This window comes from Orbicella faveolata, unplaced genomic scaffold, assembly GCF_042242905.1.
Source record: "Orbicella faveolata isolate gen_17 unplaced genomic scaffold, um_ofav_v1 contig_1, whole genome shotgun sequence".
Taxonomy (NCBI): domain Eukaryota; kingdom Metazoa; phylum Cnidaria; class Anthozoa; order Scleractinia; family Merulinidae; genus Orbicella; species Orbicella faveolata.
In genome coordinates, this window is record NW_028301536.1 from 12,145,834 (window position 1) to 12,168,169 (window position 22,336).

Genomic DNA, 22,336 nt, shown 5'->3' on the forward strand with positions numbered 1-22,336 from the left:
TCTATACTGTTGATGGCTGCAAGAGAGCCTCTCCGCTCTTCCTCCGCCAGCTAGGAGAATTGCGTGACCCCGCGAGCAGTTGTGTTTTCTTTGCCAGTACAGTGGATTTCCAGGTTTCATGAAGTATACCTCGAGGCACGATTGTCGGAAAGCACTCGTTTATATTCGACAATTACCGTCAGAAACTCGGTGCACTCTTTCACACGAATCAGGATGTTTATCAAAGAGCCGTGCTGCGACTCGCTTCAGCGCAGAGATTCCTAAACCAGAATGCCTTGCGCTTCAATGCACTGTAGGGCGTTGTCGATATTAAGTCAGTTACTAATATTCTTGCCGAAAGACCATAACCAAGTAAACATGCGAGTTGCAGTCAAGCTCATTATCTTCTCAGCGATTTTACAAACTGGTAAGTAATGCATTTCGGATTTCAAATTATAATTTCAACGCGTAAACATTAAACTAAACAATGTGCAACCGCCGAGGTTGCGCAACACAACGACTGCTGCACCCAGGTATAGCGGGAGAAGCTATTCAATTCCTTGTTATCCACATTACGAAAGTGGCTTAATATTGACTACATCGTCTGTTGCGATTGCAGCAAGAAACTTAAATGTTATTTACGTGCTTCAAACAAAACGAGATTACTTCTTTGATAATTAACACGCACTTGCGGGCACCTATCAGCGGAGGTAAAAATCATCCTTTACCCAAACGTACATTATATTCCAAAACTTGCAAAACAATCTACAGGTTTATTTCAGTAATTCAAAACCCGTATCTTCGGCGGAAATTGCCGGGAAATTGACGCAGTGGTTTGGAAAATCGTGATAATCTTGCACATGTGTAAATGTAATAAGGACACTTCATTAACAATTCATTTCCGACAATTTACTCGGGAAAAACTGGGGTTTTTTGTCACGGGACAAGAAAACTACCCCCTTTACCGTCAAGCAGGTCAGTCGAAAGGTAATAAAAAGACATATTTTCATTTGCTTGAAGTGAAAACTCAGATCGATGAAGAGAAAGAGTGGAAAGAATTATCCTTTTCAATACAAAATTCGACGCCATGTGATACTCTTCGTCAAGGATCACCCTGTCGATATATACGTGAACATGCAGTCGTACGTTTACTAGAGATAATCAATAACTGTATTAACTTTACAGCTCTCTGGCTGAATTTGCATCTTCTTAATTACAACGGTTGCAGTAGTTTCAACGCTCATAAACACTGTCAAAAACACAGCAGGTGGCCGTTTTCATGACTGACCTGAATAAGTTCGTAATGCAGATTCTCATCACTGACTTGTACATAAATTTCAGTATGACCTGCTGACAATTTAGTACTGTATCAAAAAGTAGTGCAACTTGATTATTTCTTATATTCTCCTCATCTCTCTACTTCATAATGTGCTGACCTCGTGAGAAGAAATTACATTTTCATCGCTCCAATATGTTTTTTACCGTTTTCAGGTGTCTCGTTGACGTGTTACAGTTGCTATTCTAAAGTCAACTGGACTCACTGTGATGAACAACAACAAAAGTATATCTGTGAACCGTGGCTGGACGTGTGCGCCAAATCAAGGGCCTCTTTCGACTACATGGGGTTAAAGTTTGATGTTTACGAGCGGGGTTGTTTTAAAGGTGATTATTGCAACACAATGGCTTGCAAGTTCATTAGCCAAGCGGAAAACTGTGATATGCAGTGCTGCGATTATGACTTCTGTAACGATGCTGCTCTTCCAACTAACCGCAAGATTCTTGTCGGGTGCTTGGTGCTTTTTACACTGTTCAAATATGTGATATATCGTTAAGATTAGAGCGATTGCACTGAACAAAAGAAACAGATAACGATTTTGGCCGTTGCATCGGGATATTGTTGGGTAAAAAGTTTGAAACTCTTTCACGCTACGCTGCAAACTAAGCTTCAGTTCCAAATATTAATTCATACTTATGAAGGAATTTGCTCAATATTATTTATGAGAATCAAGTTAGGAGCATTCTCATCGCCTCTCTTCTAGTTTATATATTTGATAACTTAAGACAAAATGCCTTAAAACGCCAGTTTTGAGAAATGCAGCAAGACGAGGAAAAAACCTTCTCATCTTTGTAAAACGTAAAAATTACGTGTAAATTCCAGCTAAAGCTAACTAAAGTAAATTTGTAGTCAAACGTAAGGTAGCTGGCAACAGTTTCCAGCAGTTTTCCAGTAACTATACTTTGACGGATCAATACTACCACCGTTTATTAAGTAATGCTACATTGTTGGTATCACATAAATGCCCCAGCCATTGGTGAATCAATAATGATAATCTTTATGGCCTGACATTATTATTAAATTGCTATATGCATAATAAGATGCAACTTTTTGCGAAGTTTAAAAAATTCTACGAGGAAGTTCAGAGCCACCTGAAATTTTCACAATGATAGTGTTGTTTCCAAAAGGTCTAGATAGCAGCAGACATGTAAATATTTTAAGGAAAACGACCAATTTTTTAAGTTTGCAAGACATGTTTCGACAGAGCTTCTGTCATCTTCAGTTGAATGAATGATTACAAAGCAAGTTGAATAATAAGTAGGCAAAAATGCTAATTAAGACAAATAGTAACAACAAGAACGTGAAAAGGTGTAAGTTAAAAGGATAATTTTAGATTTACATGGTGTAATTGCTGATTGAGGGAAGGTAGTTCTTTTTGAATATGAATAGCCTCCTTTATCTTGAGTTGAAAGCTGGTAGTGGCGTGATCTAAAATATGAAAGCAGTCTATTGAACACAATGAGCGACAACGTTCAGAATTCTGAAGATGTTTGAAGATGTGAGAGGCCCTATCAACGGCTAAGTGCTCACGTACGCGTGTGGAAAAATGTCGGGAGGTTTCGCCGACGTAACAGGCATTACAGCCCGCACATGTAAACTTAAACGTTGTCGCTCATTGTCTTCAATAGACTGCTTTCATATTTTAGATCACGCCACTACCAGCTTTCAACTCAAGATAAAGGAGGCTATTCATATTCAAAAAGAACTACCTTCCCTCAATCAGCAATTACACCATGTAAATCTAAAATTATCCTTTTAACTTACACCTTTTCACGTTCTTGTTGTTACTATTTGTCTTAATTAGCATTTTTGCCTACTTATTATTCAACTTGCTTTGTAATCATTCATTCAACTGAAGATGACAGAAGCTCTGTCGAAACATGTCTTGCAAACTTAAAAAATTGGTCGTTTTCCTTAAGATAGTGTTGTTCCGTTTAAGTATAGCTGTCGGAAAAGTCATGATGCCTCGTAAAGGTTTGCTAGGAATCCTAGCACAAGCAGCATGTCCAGATTGTTGAAGTTGCTGCTGGTTCCCTTAAAACACCTGCATTTGCAGATCGGCTTGTGTGGCTTGTGGATTCAGGGTACACACATGAGAGAACATTAACGCACACCGACGAGCGTTGTAACTCTTGAGAGAATTTTCATTCCTGTGGTCTGACAGCGTCATTATGTGGCGTTTAACAATACAGCATCCAACCACAGTGTTATAGCTGTTGCCCTGATACAGTGATTGGTATAACCTTGAGAAAGATTGGCCGCTTTGCTGAGCTCTTTCATCATGCTACCGAGCTTGTTTACGCCTAGACATCCATTTTCGAACCACACTAATTCTTCTGCGCCCCCCCCCCCCCCCCCACCCCCCTCCTTAGAATCGATTCGGAAACTGGAAAAAGGTGTTGCAGACAGGACTGAGTTTACTGCAGTAAAGTCGGAGGGCATTTAATTCATCACTTAGGTGATCTGTCTATTACACTCTTCCAAGTCTTAGTTTGTGGCGGTGTCATCTATCCCCCTTGGCGTGTTTTTCTTGACTCGTCATGGGCCATGGTTAGGTAACATTTTTTGTTTTCATCGTGAAGGAATAGGAAACTGGACTTCGTCAAGTTTCTCAGTCCTTCCCGTCTACGTCGACACAAATACAGGGTGACATGAAACCAGACGTTGTATAGGAGGCCTTGAGGAGTTGTTGGACTGATAACAGTGCTCTCCTTCAGACGCCGCAGGTCCTCACGCTCAATATCGAAATTTGGAAAGGTTTTCTCCATTTGATTTCCTTAATATTTGTACTTGAAAGTTGAGATTACTTAAGGAGTCTTCCGACGACTTTGCAATGTTTTCAAATGGTGCCGGGAAACACAGAGAGCGCGACGTTACGACCGTGTTTATATACTCTCCTAAAAACACACCTATCGGCGAATGAGAACACGCGTACTATCTTAAATATGTTATAAAAGTGTATACAAACATGCTAAATACTGTCCCGGCGCTTTAAGTGAATCGCATTTTACAACACTGATTTAAGGGATCGTCAAACCGTCCATGCACAATCACTAAAAGATTTCCGCTGGTCCATAGAGCAACTGGCAACACGTTTACAATCGCCACTAAAATGTGTCTTTTCCACTGTTTTCGCCACACAGCCATTACAGCCATATTCTGATACCGAGTCTCGACCGCAACAGACATGCTGTTGAAAAACCACTCAATCACCAACGGAACCGAAGTGTGGATTGTAAAAGACTGCAACAACTTCAGAAATGGATAATTTCTCTCTAAGTAAATCAACTGATACAAGTATAACAAGCCGTTAACAGACACTATAGCAGTTGATTCGAACAACATGCTCATAATAACGATATCAGCCATTAGTCTTTCACGGCGAGGTGTGCGAAAACTTCCCCAAGGAAGTGATTCTCGTCTGCAAATTTGGTGGCAGAGATGATCAATAACAACCACGGTGCTGCGTTCTACGACTTCGACAAAGCCGTGAATTATTCCAAGAACAGCAATAGATTCCAGGCTGTCAAGGTCCGCTTGCAAAACTCGAAACATGACAGACAATAAGCAATACAACGGTGTTAATAAAACATACGAATAACCCGGATGGGTAATGTTCCACAACCGCTGAACACAGATCCGTGAAATTGCTTTGACAACCACACCCATGAGAGGGGAGAAGATTGCGATAACAAGTTTGCCTTCCGTGTCTTGCTTGTTGTACGCTATGTAAATAGCATACCTGATGACAAAGGCCGAAATAAAAGCGCAACAAGATGGAATCGCAATTTTACAAAGAAGACTTGCTAGTCTTGCTCTTTGTCTTATAAGCAAGTGTCTTGCGACAAAATAGAACTGCACACACCCAGAAATGATGACGAAAATATAAAATGGAACATTAGACAAGGCTCTGTATAAAGCAGAAAGGTTAAAGATAGGTTTTCCAAACGCCTGTAGCACTGCTAGAAAGAGACCATTCAAAATGTACATCACAAAAGAAACGAGAATCAGTTTAGTTTTGATCCCTTTTAACTGATGTGGCCGAAAAAGAAATAGCAGGTTTAAAACTGGGCAGACGTAATAGAGGACGCCACCGATGATATCTGCAATTGTTCTCGTCCATTGTATCCGCGCTGAAATTAATTCGACTTTTTTAAATTCGCAGTTCCACGCCGTCTTATAGTTAAGATAAGAAAGCAATGTGTATATTGTACCTACAATGAAGGCGGCGAGAAGTGAAATTAAACCTCCAATGTACATTGATTTCACAACTGTCTGTAGAACGGGTGGTCTAAGTCGCTTCCAAGCCATTTCTTTGTCTTCTTCTTGCCTATTTTCCTGGTTACCTTCTTCCGTGCTTTCCTCTGGTAAACACGCATTTATAACTTGTACATCAAGGCTGCTAGATGCCAGGTAGGCGAAGCTTGTGATGTCTTTGTCGCTGTATTCTTGATAAATAAGCTCGTCAACAGGAAGATAATACCATTCTCGACCTGTGCTTTGTAGAGGATCGTAGCCAAAAGACTCTGCCGTGAATTCAGGTTCTTCTGGGTTGTAGTGCTCTGTCACACTCCGTGTAAATCTGAACACGATATCACCAAACACCTCTAACAGTGTACTTCCACTCATGTTGCATTCAATGCATAAACCGAGTTGAGGGTACAACTGTGCCTCGTTACACTGAATGAAATGCTATGTTTGTTTCATAATGTTCTTATATATCACACCCAAAAAAAGGACTCCAGAAAGAAAAGATAACATTTCATGGTTGTTATCAAATCCGGAACGTATCGAACCTCTGAAGGTATCGATTCTACGGAAGTGGCGCCCTCAAACGTTATTTCCCTTGTTACGCGAACAGTGGAAAAGATAGAAACAACTAGTTGAACAGAACTGATCTGATATTTGCTACAAATGACCTTTCCCCTTTTTCTCTCTCCATATATACTAAGGACATAATTATTAACCGGGCAGCCAATCGTATAGGGCCGAGCTAATATTCAAGCAACTTTTGATCCTAAATCGCTAAGAGTTAACAAAATATTAATCTGTTTAAAATGCATGAATCCCTTGCTCGTAATTTATTGTAAATATATTTCTTCTTCGTGTTGTTTAAAGGTTTCACCATGGTCGCCACAGACATCACTTTTCAAAACTCCCTGACTTTTACCTAATAAAAAAAAATTTCCCTGTCTTTTCCCCCAGTCTTGAAGAATGTTTTTTTCCGCCGACCATTTCTATTTCAAATCCTGAGTTGTGGCAACCTTGTTCACTGGAGGCGAGGGTTAGCTTGTGATGTCGGACATTACAATGCATCGGCCTGCAAGATTCACAGATTAGGCTGAATTACGAGACAACGTGTCGACTTTGCAACATTCATTGCCAGATCAGATTATGGCTTTCATCAGGAGCCACAATCATTGATCTAACTTCAATTTTCTAAATATTTTAGTGTGATAGGACTTTCGTACGGTGCAACGCAAGTTTCAGTATTTATGACGACTTTCTTCCGGAAGAACTTGTCAACCAGAAAAGCAAAACCACACGGAAAGTTCAAATATACCTGAGGTTGTTGTTTTATTAAGATGGTCGGCCCATGTCAATGCTTATATGCAAAACATGACTCTTCGAAAACATTTGGAAGTAAACGAGGTTCGTTTACTTTCGAAACTTTATGGCATTTCTCCAACTTTTACAGCAAATTTGTTCACAAAATAATGTCATAAGGTTGTGAGCAAAAAAAGCAAACAAACTTCTTTTAAAAAGCTCCACTTCTATTCTACTACTCCAAAAATTTAGATGCTTGTCAGCGAAACTGATGGTAACTCCATAGCAAGTTGTTGATCCGATAACATTTTTTAGCCTTTTTATCTGTCACAGATCAAAGTGTGGTGTCAAATATCGCCCACTGATCCCATTTCAAAGAGATGCTTCGCACTTATAAAATGCATTCTAATTTAACTTTCCAAGATCGATCAAAAAATCGTCAGTATTCTGTCAACATATGGTAAATTAGATATTATGAAAAAAAGTTTTAAAATATTTCACTCTGTCAGCTTTTATAAACCTCGTTCCCAGGCCCTGGAAACGAGGTTGAGCAAATACACTCTTGTTCCCAGAGCCTTCCTAGAGCCGCCTTTTCCTTTAGCCGTCGGGGTCTTGCCACGAGGAAACAATGGCTATGGATACAACTGATTTGATTTATTCTTTTCCGAATGAAGATTTGACTAATTCAAGCCGAAAGTAGCCACTGTTACATTTATTAAAAACCCGTTCTATTACAGTACCTCCTTCCGCGCCTTAAGGGTAAAGGTGGCTCTCGGGACAAGAATGTACCAAATAGTTTAATCTCTACTGATCCCCAGGAATTTCCAAGCACACCAAGAAATAGCTATCCTTATTCTCATCCTCTCTCTACTAGTTTATGCAGAAGCTTATCATCTAGATAATATGCTCCTGGTTTATGTGATTGGTAACTCAAGAAAAAAAGACAAAGATGTTAATTATCACTTTAGGGCAATGCAGGGGGACGAAAAAAATCTTGCCACATTTGTGAAAGACACAAAATAACAACGAGTTAAACCCAACTTAAATCAAAACTGAATTTTTACTCTGGGTTTGCAGACATGCGCAAACCAAGTGACAGAGTAGTGAAGAAGATCTCCCACCAACTGGCTTTGATAACATCAGCAAGACCGATCAATCAATTGAAATCCATATTTAATTTTTGACAACTGGATCACGAGAAAACTGACACCAGCGCTGCAGACCCGAAACACATCTTTCACCGGTTCACAACAAGAGTGTAGATTGTACAAGTAAACCTTGAGGCCTTCATTCATCGGGACAAGGGAAATAAGATATCACCAACTGGATGGCAACATCGACTTGTGAGTTTAGTACTTCTGTCCGTAAGGTTAAATTCTTATGGAAGAAAACGAATTTTATAAAAAATGGCTTTAATAATCCAAGATTATGTTGGCAAGGTAATTCTTTCATTCAACACTGACATGAAAGAATCAACAACATCGTAGTTTATACTCAGAGGTTCGCGTAGAAGAGAACAAGCACAAAATTTAAACCAATTCACGCGAGCTTGAAGTGACCTCAATCTTCAACTTGGGCGATTAATAGCGTTATTCAATATTCTTTTATTAATATTGAAAGGACGACTGTCCCGTTTGATTTGGACTTTATTAACATGATTTTCGTAATGGTAGTGTATAAAAGCTAAACTTCTTCAGTATCCAGACCCTCTACATAAATGGCATTTTACAAGACTGATTTAAGGGCTCATCAAACCGTCCATGCACAATCACTAAAAGACTTCCGCTGGTCCATAGAGCAACTGGCAACACGTTTACAATCGCCACTAAAATGTGTTTTTTCCACTGTTTTCGCCATACAGCCATTACAGCCATATTCTGATACCGAGTCTCGATCGCAAGAGATAAGCTGTTGAAAAACCACTCAATCACCAACGGAACCGAAGTGTGGATTGCAAAAGACTGCAACAACTCTAAAAATGAATCATTCCTCTCTAAGTACATCAACTGATACAAGTATAACAAGCCGTTAACAGACACTATAGCAGCTGATTCGAACAACATGCCCATGATAATGATATCAGCCATTAGTCTTTCACGGCGAGGTGTGCGAAAACTTCCCCATGGAAGTGATTCTCGTCTGCAAAGCTGGTGGCAGAGATGATCAATAACAACCACGGTGCTGCGTTCTACGACTTCGGCAAAGCCGTGAATTATTCCAAGAACAGCAATAGATTCCAGGCTGTCAAGGTCCGCTTGCAAAACTCGAAACATGACAGACAATAAGCAATACAACGGTGCTAATAAAACATACGAATACCCCGGGTGGGTAATGTTCCACAACCGCTGCACACAGATTCGTGAAATTGCTTTGACAGCCACACCCATGAGAGGGGAAAAGAGGGCGATTACAAGTTTGCCTTCCGTGTCTTGCTTGTTGTACGCTGTGTAAATAGCATACCTGATGACAAAGGCCGCGATGACAGCGCAAGAAGGTGAAATTGCCATTTTACAAATAAGACATGCTAAATTTGGTTTCAGTCGTACAAGCAAGTGTCTTGCGACAAAATAGAACTGCACACAAACAGTAGCGAAAACGAAAATAAACACTGGAACATTAGACAAGGCTCTGTATAAAGCAGGAAGGGTAAAGATAGGTTTTCCAAATGCTTGTAGAACTGCGCAAAAAAGTGCATCCAAAATGTACATCACAAAAGAAACGAGAATCAGTTTAGTTTTGATCCCTTTCAGCTGATGTGGCCGAAAGAGAAATAACAAGTTTAAAACTGGGCAGGCGTAATAGAGGACGTCACCGATTATATCTGCAATTGTTTTCGTCCATTGTATCCGCGCTGAAATTAATTCGACTTTTTTAAATTCGCAGTTCCACGTCGTCTTATAGTTAAGATAAGAGAACAATGTATATATTGTACCCACGACGGAGGCGGCGAGAAGTGAAATTAAACCTCCAATGTACATTGATTTCACAACTGTCTGTAGAACGGGTGGTCTAAGTCGCTTCCAAGCCATTTCTTTGTCTTCTTCTTGCCTATTTTCCTGGTTACCTTCTTCCGTGCTTTCCTCTGGTAAACACGCATTTATAACTTGTACATCAAGGCTGCTAGATGCCAGGTAGGCGAAGCTTGTGATGTCTTTGTCGCTGTATTCTTGATAAATAAGCTCGTCAACAGGAAGATAATACCATTCTCGACCTGTGCTTTGTAGAGGATCGTAGCCAAAAGACTCTGCCGTGAATTCAGGTTCTTCTGGGTTGTAGCGCTCTGTCACACTCCGTGTAAAGCTGAACACGATATCACCAAACGCCTCTATCGGCGTACTCCCATTCATGTTGCATTTAATGCACAACCCGAGTTGAGGGTACAACTGTGCCGCGTTATACTGAATAAAATGCTATGTTTGTTGCATAATGCTCTTATATATCATACCGAAAATAAGGACTCCAGAAAGAAAGAATAATATTTCATGGTTGTTATCAAATCCGGAACGTATCAAACCTCTGAAGGTATCGATTCTACGGAGGTGGCGCCCTCAAACATTATTTTCCTTGTTATGAGAACAGAGGAAATGACAGGAACAACTAGTTGAACAGAACTGATCTGATATTTGCTACAAATGACCTTTTCCTCTTTTTCATTCTCTATATATACTAAGGACATAATTATTAACCGGGCGGCCAAGCGTCTAGGGCCGAGCTAATATTCAAGCAACTTTTGATCCTTAATCGCTAGTACCTAACAAAATATTAATCTGTTTAAAATGTATGAATATCCTGCTCGTTATTTTTTATTCGTGTTGTTTAAAGGTTTCACCATGGTTGCCACAAACATCACTTTTCAAAATTCTCTGACCTTTCTTTAATAAAACTAAAATTTCCCTGACTTTTACCCAATCTTGAAGAATGTTTTTTCCCCGACCATACTGAGTTTGTGGCAACCTTGTTCACTGGAGGCGAGTGTTAGCTTATGATGTCGGACAATATTAAAACGCTTCGGCCTGCAAGATTCACAGATTAGGCTGAATTCCAAGACAACGCGTCCACTTTGCAACATTAATTGCAAGATCAGATTATGATTTTCGTCAGGAGCCACAATCATTGATCTAACTTCAATTTTCTAAATATTTTAGTGTGATAGGACTTTCGTACCGTGCAACGCAATTTTCAGTCTTTATGAAGACTTTCATCCAGAAAAACTTTTAAACCAGGAAAGCAAAACAACACGGAAAGTTCAAATATACCTGAGGTTGTTGTTTTATTAAGATGGTCGGCCCATGTCAACCCTTATATGCAAAACATGACTCTTCGAAAACGAGGTTCGTCTACTTTCGAAACTTTATAACGAGTTAAACCCAACTTAAATCAAAACTGAATTTTTACTCTGGGTTTGCAGACATGCGCAAACCAAGTGACAGAGTAGTGAAGAAGATCTCCCACCAACTGGCTTTGATAACATCAGCAAGACCGATCAATCAATTGAAATCCATATTTAATTTTTGACAACTGGATCACGAGAACACTGACACCAGCGCTGCAGACCCGAAACACATCTTTCACCGGTTCACAACAAGAGTGTAGATTGTACAAGTAAACCTTGAGGCCTTCATTCATCGGGACAAGGGAAATAAGATATCACCAACTGGATGGCAACATCGACTTGTGAATTTAGTACTTCTGTCCGTTTGGTTAAATTCTTATGGAAGAAAACGAATTCTATGAAACGTGTCTTTAACAATCCAAGATTATGATGACAAGGTAATTCTTTCATTCAACACTGACATGAAAGAATCAACAACATCGCAGTTTATACTCAGAGGCTGGCGTGGAAGAGGACAAGCCCAAAATTTCAACCAATTCACGCGAGCTTGAAGTGACGTCAATCTTCAACTTGGGCGATTAATAATGGTAATAGGACTGAGTGGAGTCCAATTCGGTCTGTAATCAAATCGGACGACCGCGAAGCGGGAGTCCGATTTGTTAATCACGAGTATGATTACAGACTTTATTAAATCCATTTTGAAATCAATGGTTATCCTTGCAATCTGATTGGCTCTCAGTGGTGCGATTTATTCACGAATCGCACTATTTTTTGCTCTAAATCGCATCTTTTTCTCAGCCAATGAGAATGGGACAGTAAAACAAAACAACCAATCAGATTTCAAGATTAGTTTAAAGTAATCAATAAAATTTCAGGAAAATGAAAGGCAAAAACCCATTGTGTGGAGAATTTTGTAACTACATGTACTATTGCCAAAACTTTGTTGTTATTGTTGTTTTTCCACAAAAAATTGACGAATTTAATTTATTACAGTTTCTGAATGACGATTATGAGCTCCCTCAAGCTGAAGACCTACTTTAACGGAAGTTTCCAACTTTCATGATCAGTGTCCATTTTGACGCATATTTTGGCGATTTTTCTTCAACATCTGCTCAAGATCCGTATGATACCGAGTCCAGTAAAACATAAACAAACGGAAACCACCGGCGTCGACAAAACCTGGATCGGACCGGACCGGATCACGGATCGGATCACGGACCGGATCACGGACCGGATCACGGATCGAATCAAGGGAAAAAACTCAAAATTCAAAATTTTGTTGGGCAAATTACACTAGAGTGACTACTGTGAGCGGAACGTTTTATTTAATCCAGGTGTGATATTCCTTTATTCTTTTATAATATCAAGCCAACTGGGAGCTGGTCACAGATGAATTTTTTTCAGGCTGTTGGGTTTTGATTGCGATGATCAATCATGTCTTCTCCACAGTTCAGATAAATGATATTTCGTATATTCGCTAGCATCAAAGGTAAACTGTCATAAAACGAGTAAGCATGGTAATAATAGGACGAACGTATGAATCGAAACACAAAAACTAAAAACACAAAAAAAATTAATCACCTGATGATTTCAAACAATTTCCGTTTCTGAGGCAAGTCTATACTTTTACAAGATGTGAGTTTGGAATACGATATTTCGTACTGGAATAAAACGAAACAAACCATTTGTATTTCAAGGAAATATAGCCGTTTTACAAAAAATTAGAGGAATAACATCGATAGTGTGAACGATAACGCAACCCGAGAATAAACAACGTTTTAGGAGTTGCGTCACGATTTTTAGAGTCATTTTTAGGGTCGTAAAGAGTTGCCTTTATATGGAATAAAACCTTAAAATGATCGTGTTCTAGGATAGAAAGCACTTAAGAGACAAGAACAAATCAAAACGGAATAAGGATCGTTAAGGATGGCAAAGATTAACGAGGACTGCAAATGACGAACTTGAAAAACTAGGCTAGTTTTTTCAAGATGCGCAAATCGTGACGTAGCTCCTTTAAAGCAAGTCATGTCCTTAAGCTTTCGTACGTAAGCTTTCTCATTAACTGTAACGCTAACTATAACGCTCACATCTGACACGAAAAAGTAGCCGAGAATTAGCTACTGATACTAACAACAATTTCAAAAACGAGAATGGGAGTTCACGCAAGCTTCGAGCCAACTAACGTTCAAATATAACTACATCTGCCTGTTCATTATAATATAAATTCGTCGTAAATTAGGCGCTTATGTGGCTTTTGAAATGACCTCTTTTCATTCTCTGTAATTAACATGTCATTGCGTCAAATTCGGGATTCCTATTTTTATTTACATATTTTAGTTTTCCACTTTTATTTTTTATTTATTATTATCTCATAAACGATTTGATTTTTTTGTTGTTTTCTTTTTTCTTTAAAACGTTTTTTTTTTTTATTCTGTGATCCGATCTGTGATCCGATCCGTGATCCGATCCGTGATCCGATCCGTGATCCGATCCGTGATCCGATCCGTGATCCGATCCGTGATTCGATCCGTGATTCGATCCGTGATCCGGTTCGTGATCCGATCCGTGATCCGATCCGTAATCCGATCCGTTATCCGGTCCGGTCCGATCCGATCCTGGTTTTGTCGACGCCGCGAAAACCACACAACAAATTCAGAGCCATCTCAAGTAGGTAGATGTTTCCAAGTTTCCGGTAGTTTCAAACGAAGCACCAAAAGAGCTCAACTCGGTCGCTGTGAATAAACATAGTCAAAATACGCCCCGTTCCACAAAACAGTGAATGAATGAACGTCTTACGAAGCTGCTGCAAGTCCCGCCATCCTGGAAATATCTTGAAACAAATGGCGCCGCAGGAACTTGACAAGGTCCTGAGTATTGAGTCCTTCGCCGAGGTCACAAAAAGAAATGGAGATGATAACGAGCTGCACTCCCTTAAAATCATGCCATTAAACGGTATGAAAGAAAAAAAACGTACCATCCACTGGGCATCGTGCACTCGAGGGAGTTTCACAACTCAAAAGAAATCCATCGCAGAATTACGCAGGATGGACCTTCAAATTCCTTCTCCAAAGACAATGGAAAGTCTCAGCCTCAACCACAGAAGAAAGAAAGGCCTTCCATCATTGATTCAGGCGACGAAAATTGAACTTTTATACCTGAAGTAGACTATACTCGTTCAGACTTCAAAACTGCTTGTTTCTTTGTCATGCTCGGATGAGTTTTCGTCACATGACATCGTTTTGCATACTAAATGAGACGTAAAGGCGTTCCCGGTTCCTCTTTTTCTTTTTAACACACCGACTACTGAAACAATACACCAAAAAGCTAAAAATTAAGGCGATAAAATTGGGCGATTTCAAAATGGATCTAATAAAGTGGCAATTGAACTGAGTGGAGAGCAATTTTGGTTTGAAATCATACTTGTGATTTCAAATAGAACTCGCGCTGCGCGCTCGTTCGATTTTGAAATCACGCGTATGATTTCAGACCAAATTGCACTCCACCCAGTTCAATTACCATTATGAATTGGACGACGCGAAGCCCTGTTACCAATTAATCAAAACTATGACAAAATTCGAGAAACGAATAAACCATCAATTGAGCGCCGAAGGACTAAACACCGTTATGAATGCTGAAAAACACAGCAGTTTACTCAACAAAGTGCATCGCAACAGCGCGTGCAAAATGACGCGTACTGTCCAATTACAAGCATGACGCGTATACACTCTCCAATCATCCGTAGGAAAAAAGATGGCGCTGGTACATTTACCCATAGTACTTAGCGCACGAAAACCTTAACAGCGTTCATAAAAACGTACAGAAACGTTATAAAATCTTCAAACCTAGGCTACGTAATGGCCCTGGAACAGGGACGAATAGTGCAAAAGAAAATGGCTTTCTTTGTGCCTTATAGGCTGTGGTAGGCTCGCAGGCCATTGTGGAAAAATGTACAGCAGCCATCTTTTTTCCTACCGTGGATTAATGCTCAAATCGGGCTGCTGATAGCCAATCACGTTCCAGAATTTTGTTATAGTTTTGATTAATAGCTTTATTCATTATTCCTTTATTACAATTTAAGGACGACTGTCCCGCTAGATCTGAACTTTATTAACATGATTTTGTAATGATAGTGTATAAAAGGAAAACTTCTCTCAGTGTCCCGGCCCTCTACATAAATGGCATTTTACAAGACTGATTTAAGGGCTCGTCAAACCGTCCATGCACAATCACTAAAAGATTTGCGCTGCTCCATAGAGCAACTGGCAACACGTTTACAATCGCCACTAAAATGTGTCTTTTCCACTGTTTTCGCCATACAGCCATTACAGCCATATTCTGATACCGAGTCTCGATCGCAAGAGATAAGCTGTTGAAAAACCACTCAATCACCAACGGAACCGAAGTGTGGATTGCAAAAGACTGCAACAACTCTAGAAATGAATCATTCCTCTCTGATACAAGTATAACAAGCCGTTAACAGACACTATAGCAGTTGATTCGAACAACATGCTCATAATAATGATATCAGCCATTAGTCTTTCACGGCGAGGTGTGCGAAAACTTCCCCATGGAAGTGATTCTCGTCTGCAAAGCTGGTGGCAGAGATGATCAATAACAACCACGGTGCTGCGTTCTACGACTTCGGCAAAGCCGTGAATTATTCCAAGAACAGCAATAGATTCCAGGCTGTCAAGGTCCGCTTGCAAAACTCGAAACATGACAGACAATAAGCAATACAACGGTGCTAATAAAACGTACGAATATCCTGGATGGGTAATGTTCCACAACCGCTAAACACAAATTCGTGAAATTGCTTTGACAACCACACCCATGAGAGGGGAGAAGATTGCGATAACGAGTTTGCCTTCCGTGTCTTGCTTGTTGTACGCTGTGTAAATAGCATACCTGATGACAAAGGCCGAAATAACGCGCAACAAGATGGAATCGCCATTTAACAAAGAAGACTTGCTAGTCTTGCTCTTTGTCTTATAAGCAGGTGTTTTGCGACAAAATAGAACTGCACACACCCAGAAATGAGAACGAAAATATAGAATGGAACATTAGACAAGGCTCTGTATAAAGCAGAAAGGTTAAAGATAGGTTTGCCAAACGTCTGTAGCACTGCTAAAAAGAGACCATTCAAAATGTACATCACAAAAGAAACGAGAATCAGTTTAGTTTTGATCCCTTTTAACTGATGTGGCCGAAAAAGAAATAGCAGGTTTAAAACTGGGCAGACGTAATAGAGGACACAACCGATTATATCTGCAATTGTCCTCGTCCATTGTATCCGTTCTAAAATTAATTCGACTTTTTTGAATTCGCAGTTCCACGCCGTCTTATAGTTAAGATAAGAAAGCAATGCGCCTATTGTACCTACCTAATTGTTTGTAGAACGGGTGGTCTAAGCCGCTTCCAAGCCATTTCTTTGTCTTCTTCTTGCCTATTTTCTTAGTTACCTTCCTCTGTGCTGTCCTCTGGTAAACACGCATTTATAACTTGTACATCAAGGCTGCTAGATGCCAGGTAAGCGAAGCTTGTGATGTCTTTGACGCTGTATTCTTGATAAATAAGCTCGTCAACAGGAAGATAGTACCATTCTCGACCTGTGCTTTGTACAGGATCGTAGCCAAAAGACTCTGCCGTGAATTCAGGTTCTTCTGGGTTGTAGCGCTCTGTCACACTCCGTGTAAATCTGAACACGATATCACCAAACACCTCTAGCAGCGTACTTCCACTCATGTCGCATTCAATGCACAAACCGAGTTGAGGGTACAACTGTGCCGCGTTATACTGAATAAAATGCTATGTTTGTTTCATAATGCTGTTATATATCATACCGAAAATAAGGACTCCAGAAGGAAAAGATAACATTTCGCGGTTCTTATCAAATTCGGGAGGTAGCGAGCCTCTGAAGATATCGATTCTACGGAAGTGGCGCCCTCAAACGTTATTTCTCTTGTTATGAGAACAGTGGAAATGATAGAAACAACTGGTTGAACAGAAATGATCTGATATTTGCTACAAATGACCTTTTCCACTTTTCCTCTCTCTACATATATTAAGGACATAATTAATAACCAGGCGGCCAAGCGTCTAGGGCCGAGCTAGTATTCAAGCAACTTTTGATCCTTAATCGCTAGTACCTAACAAAATATTAATCTTTGTAAAATGTATGAATATCCTGCTCGTTATTTATTGTAAATGCATTTTTTATTCGTGTTGTTTAAAGGTTTCACCATGGTTGCCACAAACATCACTTTTCAAAATTCTCTGACTTTTACCTAATAAAAGCAAAATTTCCCTGACTTTTACCCAATCTTGAAGAATGTTTTTTCCCCGACCATACTAAGTTGTGGCAAACTTGTTCACTGGAGGCGAATGTTAGCTTATCATGTCGGTCAACATGAAAACGCCTCGGCCTGCAAGATTCACAGATTAGGCTGAATTCCAAGACAACTTGTCGACTTTGCAACATTAATTGCCAGATCAGATTATGCCTTTCGTGAGGAGCCACAATCATTGATCCAACTTCAATTTTCTAAACATTTTAGTGTAATAGAACTTTCGTACCGTGCAACGCAATTTTCAGTATTTATGACGACTTTCTTCCGGAAAAAACTTTTAAACCAGAAAAGCAAAACCACACGGAAAATTCAAAGATACCTGAGGTTGTTGTTTAATTAAGATGGTCGGCCCATGTCGATACGTATTTGCAAAACATGACTCTTCGAAAGTAGTGTTAGGAAAAAACTTGGAAGTAAACAACGTTCGTTTACTTTCCAAACTTTATGGCATTTCTCCAACTTTTACAACAAATTTGTTCACAAAATAATGCCATACGATTGTGAGCAAGACAAGCATACAAACATCTTTTTAAAAGCTCCACCTCTATTCCAAGAATTTGCACGCTTGTCAGCGAAATTGATGGTAACTACATAGCAAGTTGTTAATCCGATAACATTTTTTAGCCTCTTTATCTGTCACAGATCAAAATGTGGCGTACGATATCACCCACTGACCCCATTTCAAGGAGATGCTCCGCACTTATCAAATGCATTCTAATTTAACTTTCCAAGACCGTTCAAAAAATCGTCAGTATTTTATCAACGTATGGTAAATCATAGATATTATGAAAAAAAGTATTAAAATACCAACCTCGTTCCCAGGCCCTGGGAAGAAGGTTGACAAAATACACTCAATAGACCGATCAATCAATAAAAATCGATATCTAATTTATTGACAACTGGATCATGAGAAAACTGATACCAGCGTTCCAGACCCGAAACAAATCTTTCACCGGTTTACAAAAGGAGTTCAGATTGTACAGGAAGTAAACTTTGTGGGGAAAAAAAAGATTCCTCAGTGAGGAATTCGTGCCTTCGTTTATCGGGGTAAGGGAAATAAGATATCACCAATTCGTTGGCAGCATCGATTTGTGAGAAACGTTCAGTGCTTCTATCCGTAAGGTTAAAAATTCTCATGGAAGAAAACGAATTCTATGAAAGATGTCTTTAATAATCCAAGATTATGTTGGCAAGGTAATTCTTTCATTCAACACTGACATGAAAGAATCAACAACATCGCACTTTATACTCGGAGGTTGGCGTAAAAGAGGACAAGCCCAAAATTTCAACCAATTCACGCGAGCTTGAAGTGACCTCAATCTTTAACTTAGGTGATTAGAACGACCAAGGGAGGCAGAAGAGACAGAACCTGGGAACAAGGTTGGGCGATTAATAGCTTTATTCATAATTCCTTTTTTACAATTTAAGGACGACTCTACCGCTTGATTTGAACTTTATTAACACGATTTTCGTAATGGTAGTGTATCAAAGCAAAACTTCTCTCAGTATCCAGACCCTCTACATAAATGGCATTTTACAAGACTGATTTAAGGGCTCGTCAAACCGTCCATGCACAATCACTAAAAGATTTGCGCTGCTCCATAGAGCAACTGGCAACACGTTTACAATCGCCACTAAAATGTGTCTTTTCCACTGTTTTCGCCATACAGCCATTACAGCCATATTCTGATACCGAGTCTCGATCGCAAGAGATAAGCTGTTGAAAAACCACTCAATCACCAACGGAACCGAAGTGTGGATTGCAAAAGACTGCATCAACTCTAGAAATGAATCATTCCTCTCTGATACAAGTATAACAAGCCGTTAACAGACACTATAGCAGTTGATTCACTCAACATGCTCATAATAACGATATCAGCCATTAGTCTTTCACGGCGAGGTGTGCGAAAACTTCCCCATGGAAGTGATTCTCGTCTGCAAAGCTGGTGGCAGAGATGATCAATAACAACCACGGTGCTGCGTTCTACGACTTCGGCAAAGCCGTGAATTATTCCAAGAACAGCAATAGATTCCAGGCTGTCAAGGTCCGCTTGCAAAACTCGAAACATGACAGACAATAAGCAATACAACGGTGCTAATAAAACGTACGAATATCCTGGATGGGTAATGTTCCACAACCGCTGAACACAGATTCGTGAAATTGCTTTGACAACCACACCCATGAGAGGGGAGAAGATTGCGATAACGAGTTTGCCTTCCGTGTCTTGCTTGTTGTACGCTGTGTAAATAGCATACCTGATGACAAAGGCCGCGATGACAGCGCAACAAGATGAAACTGCCATTTTACAAATTAGACATGTTAAATTTGGTTTGAGTCGTACAAGCAAGTGTCTTGCGACAAAATAGAATTGCACACAAACAGAAGTGAAAACGAAAATAAACACTGGAACATTAGACAAGGCTCTGTATAAAGCAGGAAGGTTAAAGAAAGGTTTTCCAAATGCTTGTAGAACTGTGCGAAAAAGTGCATGTAAAATGAACATCACAAAAGAAACGAGAATCAGTTTAGTTTTGATCCCTTTCAGCTGATGTGGCCGAAAAAGAAATAACATGTTTAAACCTGGGTATGCATAATAGAAGACGCAACCGATTATATCTGCAATTGTTCTCATCCACTGCATTCTTGCTGAAATTAAATCCCCTTGTTGAAATCCGCGGTAGCACAACATCTTATAGTTAAGATAAGAAAGCAATGTGTATATTGTACCCACGATGGAGGCGGCGAGAAGTGAAATTAAACCTCCAATGTACATTGATTTAACAATTGTCTGTAGAACGGGTGGTCTAAGACGCTTCCAAGCCATTTCTTTGTCTTCTTCTTGCCTACTTTCCTTGTTACCTTCCTCTGTGCTTTCCTCTGGTAAACACGCATTTATAACTTGTACATCAAGGCTGCTAGATGCCAGGTAGGCGAAGCTTGTGATGTCTTTGTCGCTGTATTCTTGATAAATAAGCTCGTCAACAGGAGGATAATACCATTCTCGACCTGTGCTCTGTAGAGGATCGTAGCCAAAAGACTCTGCCGTGAATTCAGGTTCCTCTGGGTTGTAGTGCTCTGTCATCCTCCGTGTAAATCTGAACACGATATCACCAAACACCTCCAACAACGTACTTCCACCCATGAGTCAGTTAGTGCACGAATCCAGTTTATGGTACAACTGTGCTGCGCAATACTGAGGAAAATGTTTTTTGTTTGTTTCACAGTACTCTCATATATCATACCGAACCTACCAACTCCCAAAAGAGATAAATTTCAGATTCGTAATCATATCTTCAAGGTAGCGAACCTATTAGTCACGATTCTCCGAAAGTGGCGCCCTCAAATAACAGCTACATTGCACAACTAGCTCAACCAAAATGATCTGAATTTTGGTGCAAATGATCTTCTACAAACATTATCACAATCGGTGAGAATACAAAACAGTCATTAGGTAATCCTTGGCCCCATTAAGCTTCCTGACATTGTTAAATTATATACATGTACCTGCCAATTATTTTATGATCACCAAATTGATAATAAGTCTTCGAATCTCATTGTGTGTCTAGTATCTGAACAACATAATTACACAACTCGAAGTGCATCCTTAGCCGGAACATCTGAATCCACGATCCTTTAGAATAAATATAATAAAATTTTGCCCAACTATTTAATGGATGCTATTACTGGAAGGACATCCCTTTATATATACGTAATAAGCCAACTAGAAAACTATTTAAAAAATACACTCAACCAGTTTTTTTTTTCTCAGTATTCATAATTTTAACATTATATATTTATTTACTCTGATTCACTCTTTCCTCTCTTATACTAGTTTTCGTTTATCCTAAATTAAATGTATTTAATTAAAGGGCACACAATTAGTTTCCTATAAATTGGCTGAAAAAGTTCACTTGGCTGGTGTACGATAGAGATGGCAATTTCATGTATTATAAAATCTGTACGGAAGCTACCAAGTCTAACGGATTGAGCAAAGCGTCCCAGGGCAGATATTTTCCAAATACTGTGCTCTTTCGACATGATGGTCTTCAAGAACACCAAATGACCAACTTGTGTCTACATGCTATTTGGCCCCAAGGGTACGGGACACATGTTCATAGATTTGGGACTGACACTCTTGGGCCTGAGACTCCGGCATAGTTTATTGGCTGTCTGAGTCCCAGGACTCACTACAGCCTTTTTCTAGATGGTTCACTGTTCCATGCGTAGCGAGGCTGGAGGTCAAGTGTCAAAGCTTAAGGTCAAATTTTTTAGAGTTTACGGATATGACTTAAAGTTGCAAATAAATCATAAATAATACCACAATTTCATACACAAAATGTGATTGTGTTGGATTATGCAACCAAAAATGTCATGTTTTATAGGGGGTGGGTCATGCAATTGTCAACTTTCATTTAGGGTGGATCACTCAGTTTTGTGTCAAATGGAAGGGGTGGGTCATGTTTTTTCTAACCACCGTATTTTCAAATGCTCCACCCCCACCCCGATACTTTTTGACCAGTCCCTAAATGAGGTAGAGCGAGCTAGGGCCACTGAACGATCAAGACAAATTCAGCCACCGAACACGATGTTAGATCCTTTTAATAACCAGTCTACAAGTAAATCAAGTATCACTTAACCGACTTAAACAGTGGCAAAACGTACAGTCAGAATAATACTCTAGATTTGTTAAGCTTTCCATCTACAGCGGAAGTTTCCGTGGCGCGTTATTAACATAAAGCTTCTTACACAGATCGGTGAAATGTCTCTCATTGGTTGGTGCTCGATTTGAAATT

The 22,336-nt window shown here is 39.7% G+C and overlaps 3 protein-coding genes, 1 long non-coding RNA gene and 2 pseudogenes across 4 annotated transcripts; 1 reads left to right on the top strand and 5 right to left on the bottom strand.

The window, feature by feature from the left end:
- Window positions 1-2,174, top strand: LOC110039780 (uncharacterized). Its single transcript, XM_020744929.2, has 2 exons — window positions 1-406; window positions 1,471-2,174. Exons 1-2 carry the CDS (start codon window positions 271-273, stop codon window positions 1,809-1,811), a joined length of 477 nt encoding a protein of 158 aa, XP_020600588.2. The 5' UTR covers window positions 1-270; the 3' UTR covers window positions 1,812-2,174.
- Window positions 2,175-2,442: 268 nt separating this feature from the next.
- On the bottom strand, window positions 2,443-3,432 carry LOC149118112 (uncharacterized). The gene is made up of 2 exons (XR_016207156.1): window positions 3,076-3,432; window positions 2,443-2,705 (listed from the first exon to the last, which is right to left on the bottom strand). It is a non-coding gene; the product is annotated as an uncharacterized LOC149118112 (long non-coding RNA).
- Window positions 3,433-3,924: 492 nt separating this feature from the next.
- LOC110039783 (uncharacterized) lies at window positions 3,925-6,002 on the bottom strand. Its single transcript, XM_089289435.1, has one exon. The coding sequence runs from the start codon at window positions 5,942-5,944 to the stop codon at window positions 4,307-4,309; it is 1,638 nt and encodes a 545-aa protein (XP_089145561.1). The 5' UTR covers window positions 5,945-6,002; the 3' UTR covers window positions 3,925-4,306.
- A 2,449-nt stretch (window positions 6,003-8,451) lies between these two features.
- Window positions 8,452-10,209, bottom strand: LOC149118113 (uncharacterized). Its single transcript, XM_089289446.1, has one exon. It carries the CDS (start codon window positions 10,207-10,209, stop codon window positions 8,572-8,574), a length of 1,638 nt encoding a protein of 545 aa, XP_089145572.1. The 3' UTR covers window positions 8,452-8,571.
- Window positions 10,210-15,166: 4,957 nt separating this feature from the next.
- Window positions 15,167-17,165, bottom strand: LOC149118114 (uncharacterized; annotated as a pseudogene).
- Window positions 17,166-18,923: 1,758 nt separating this feature from the next.
- On the bottom strand, window positions 18,924-21,247 carry LOC149118115 (uncharacterized; annotated as a pseudogene).
- Window positions 21,248-22,336: the final 1,089 nt, after the last annotated feature.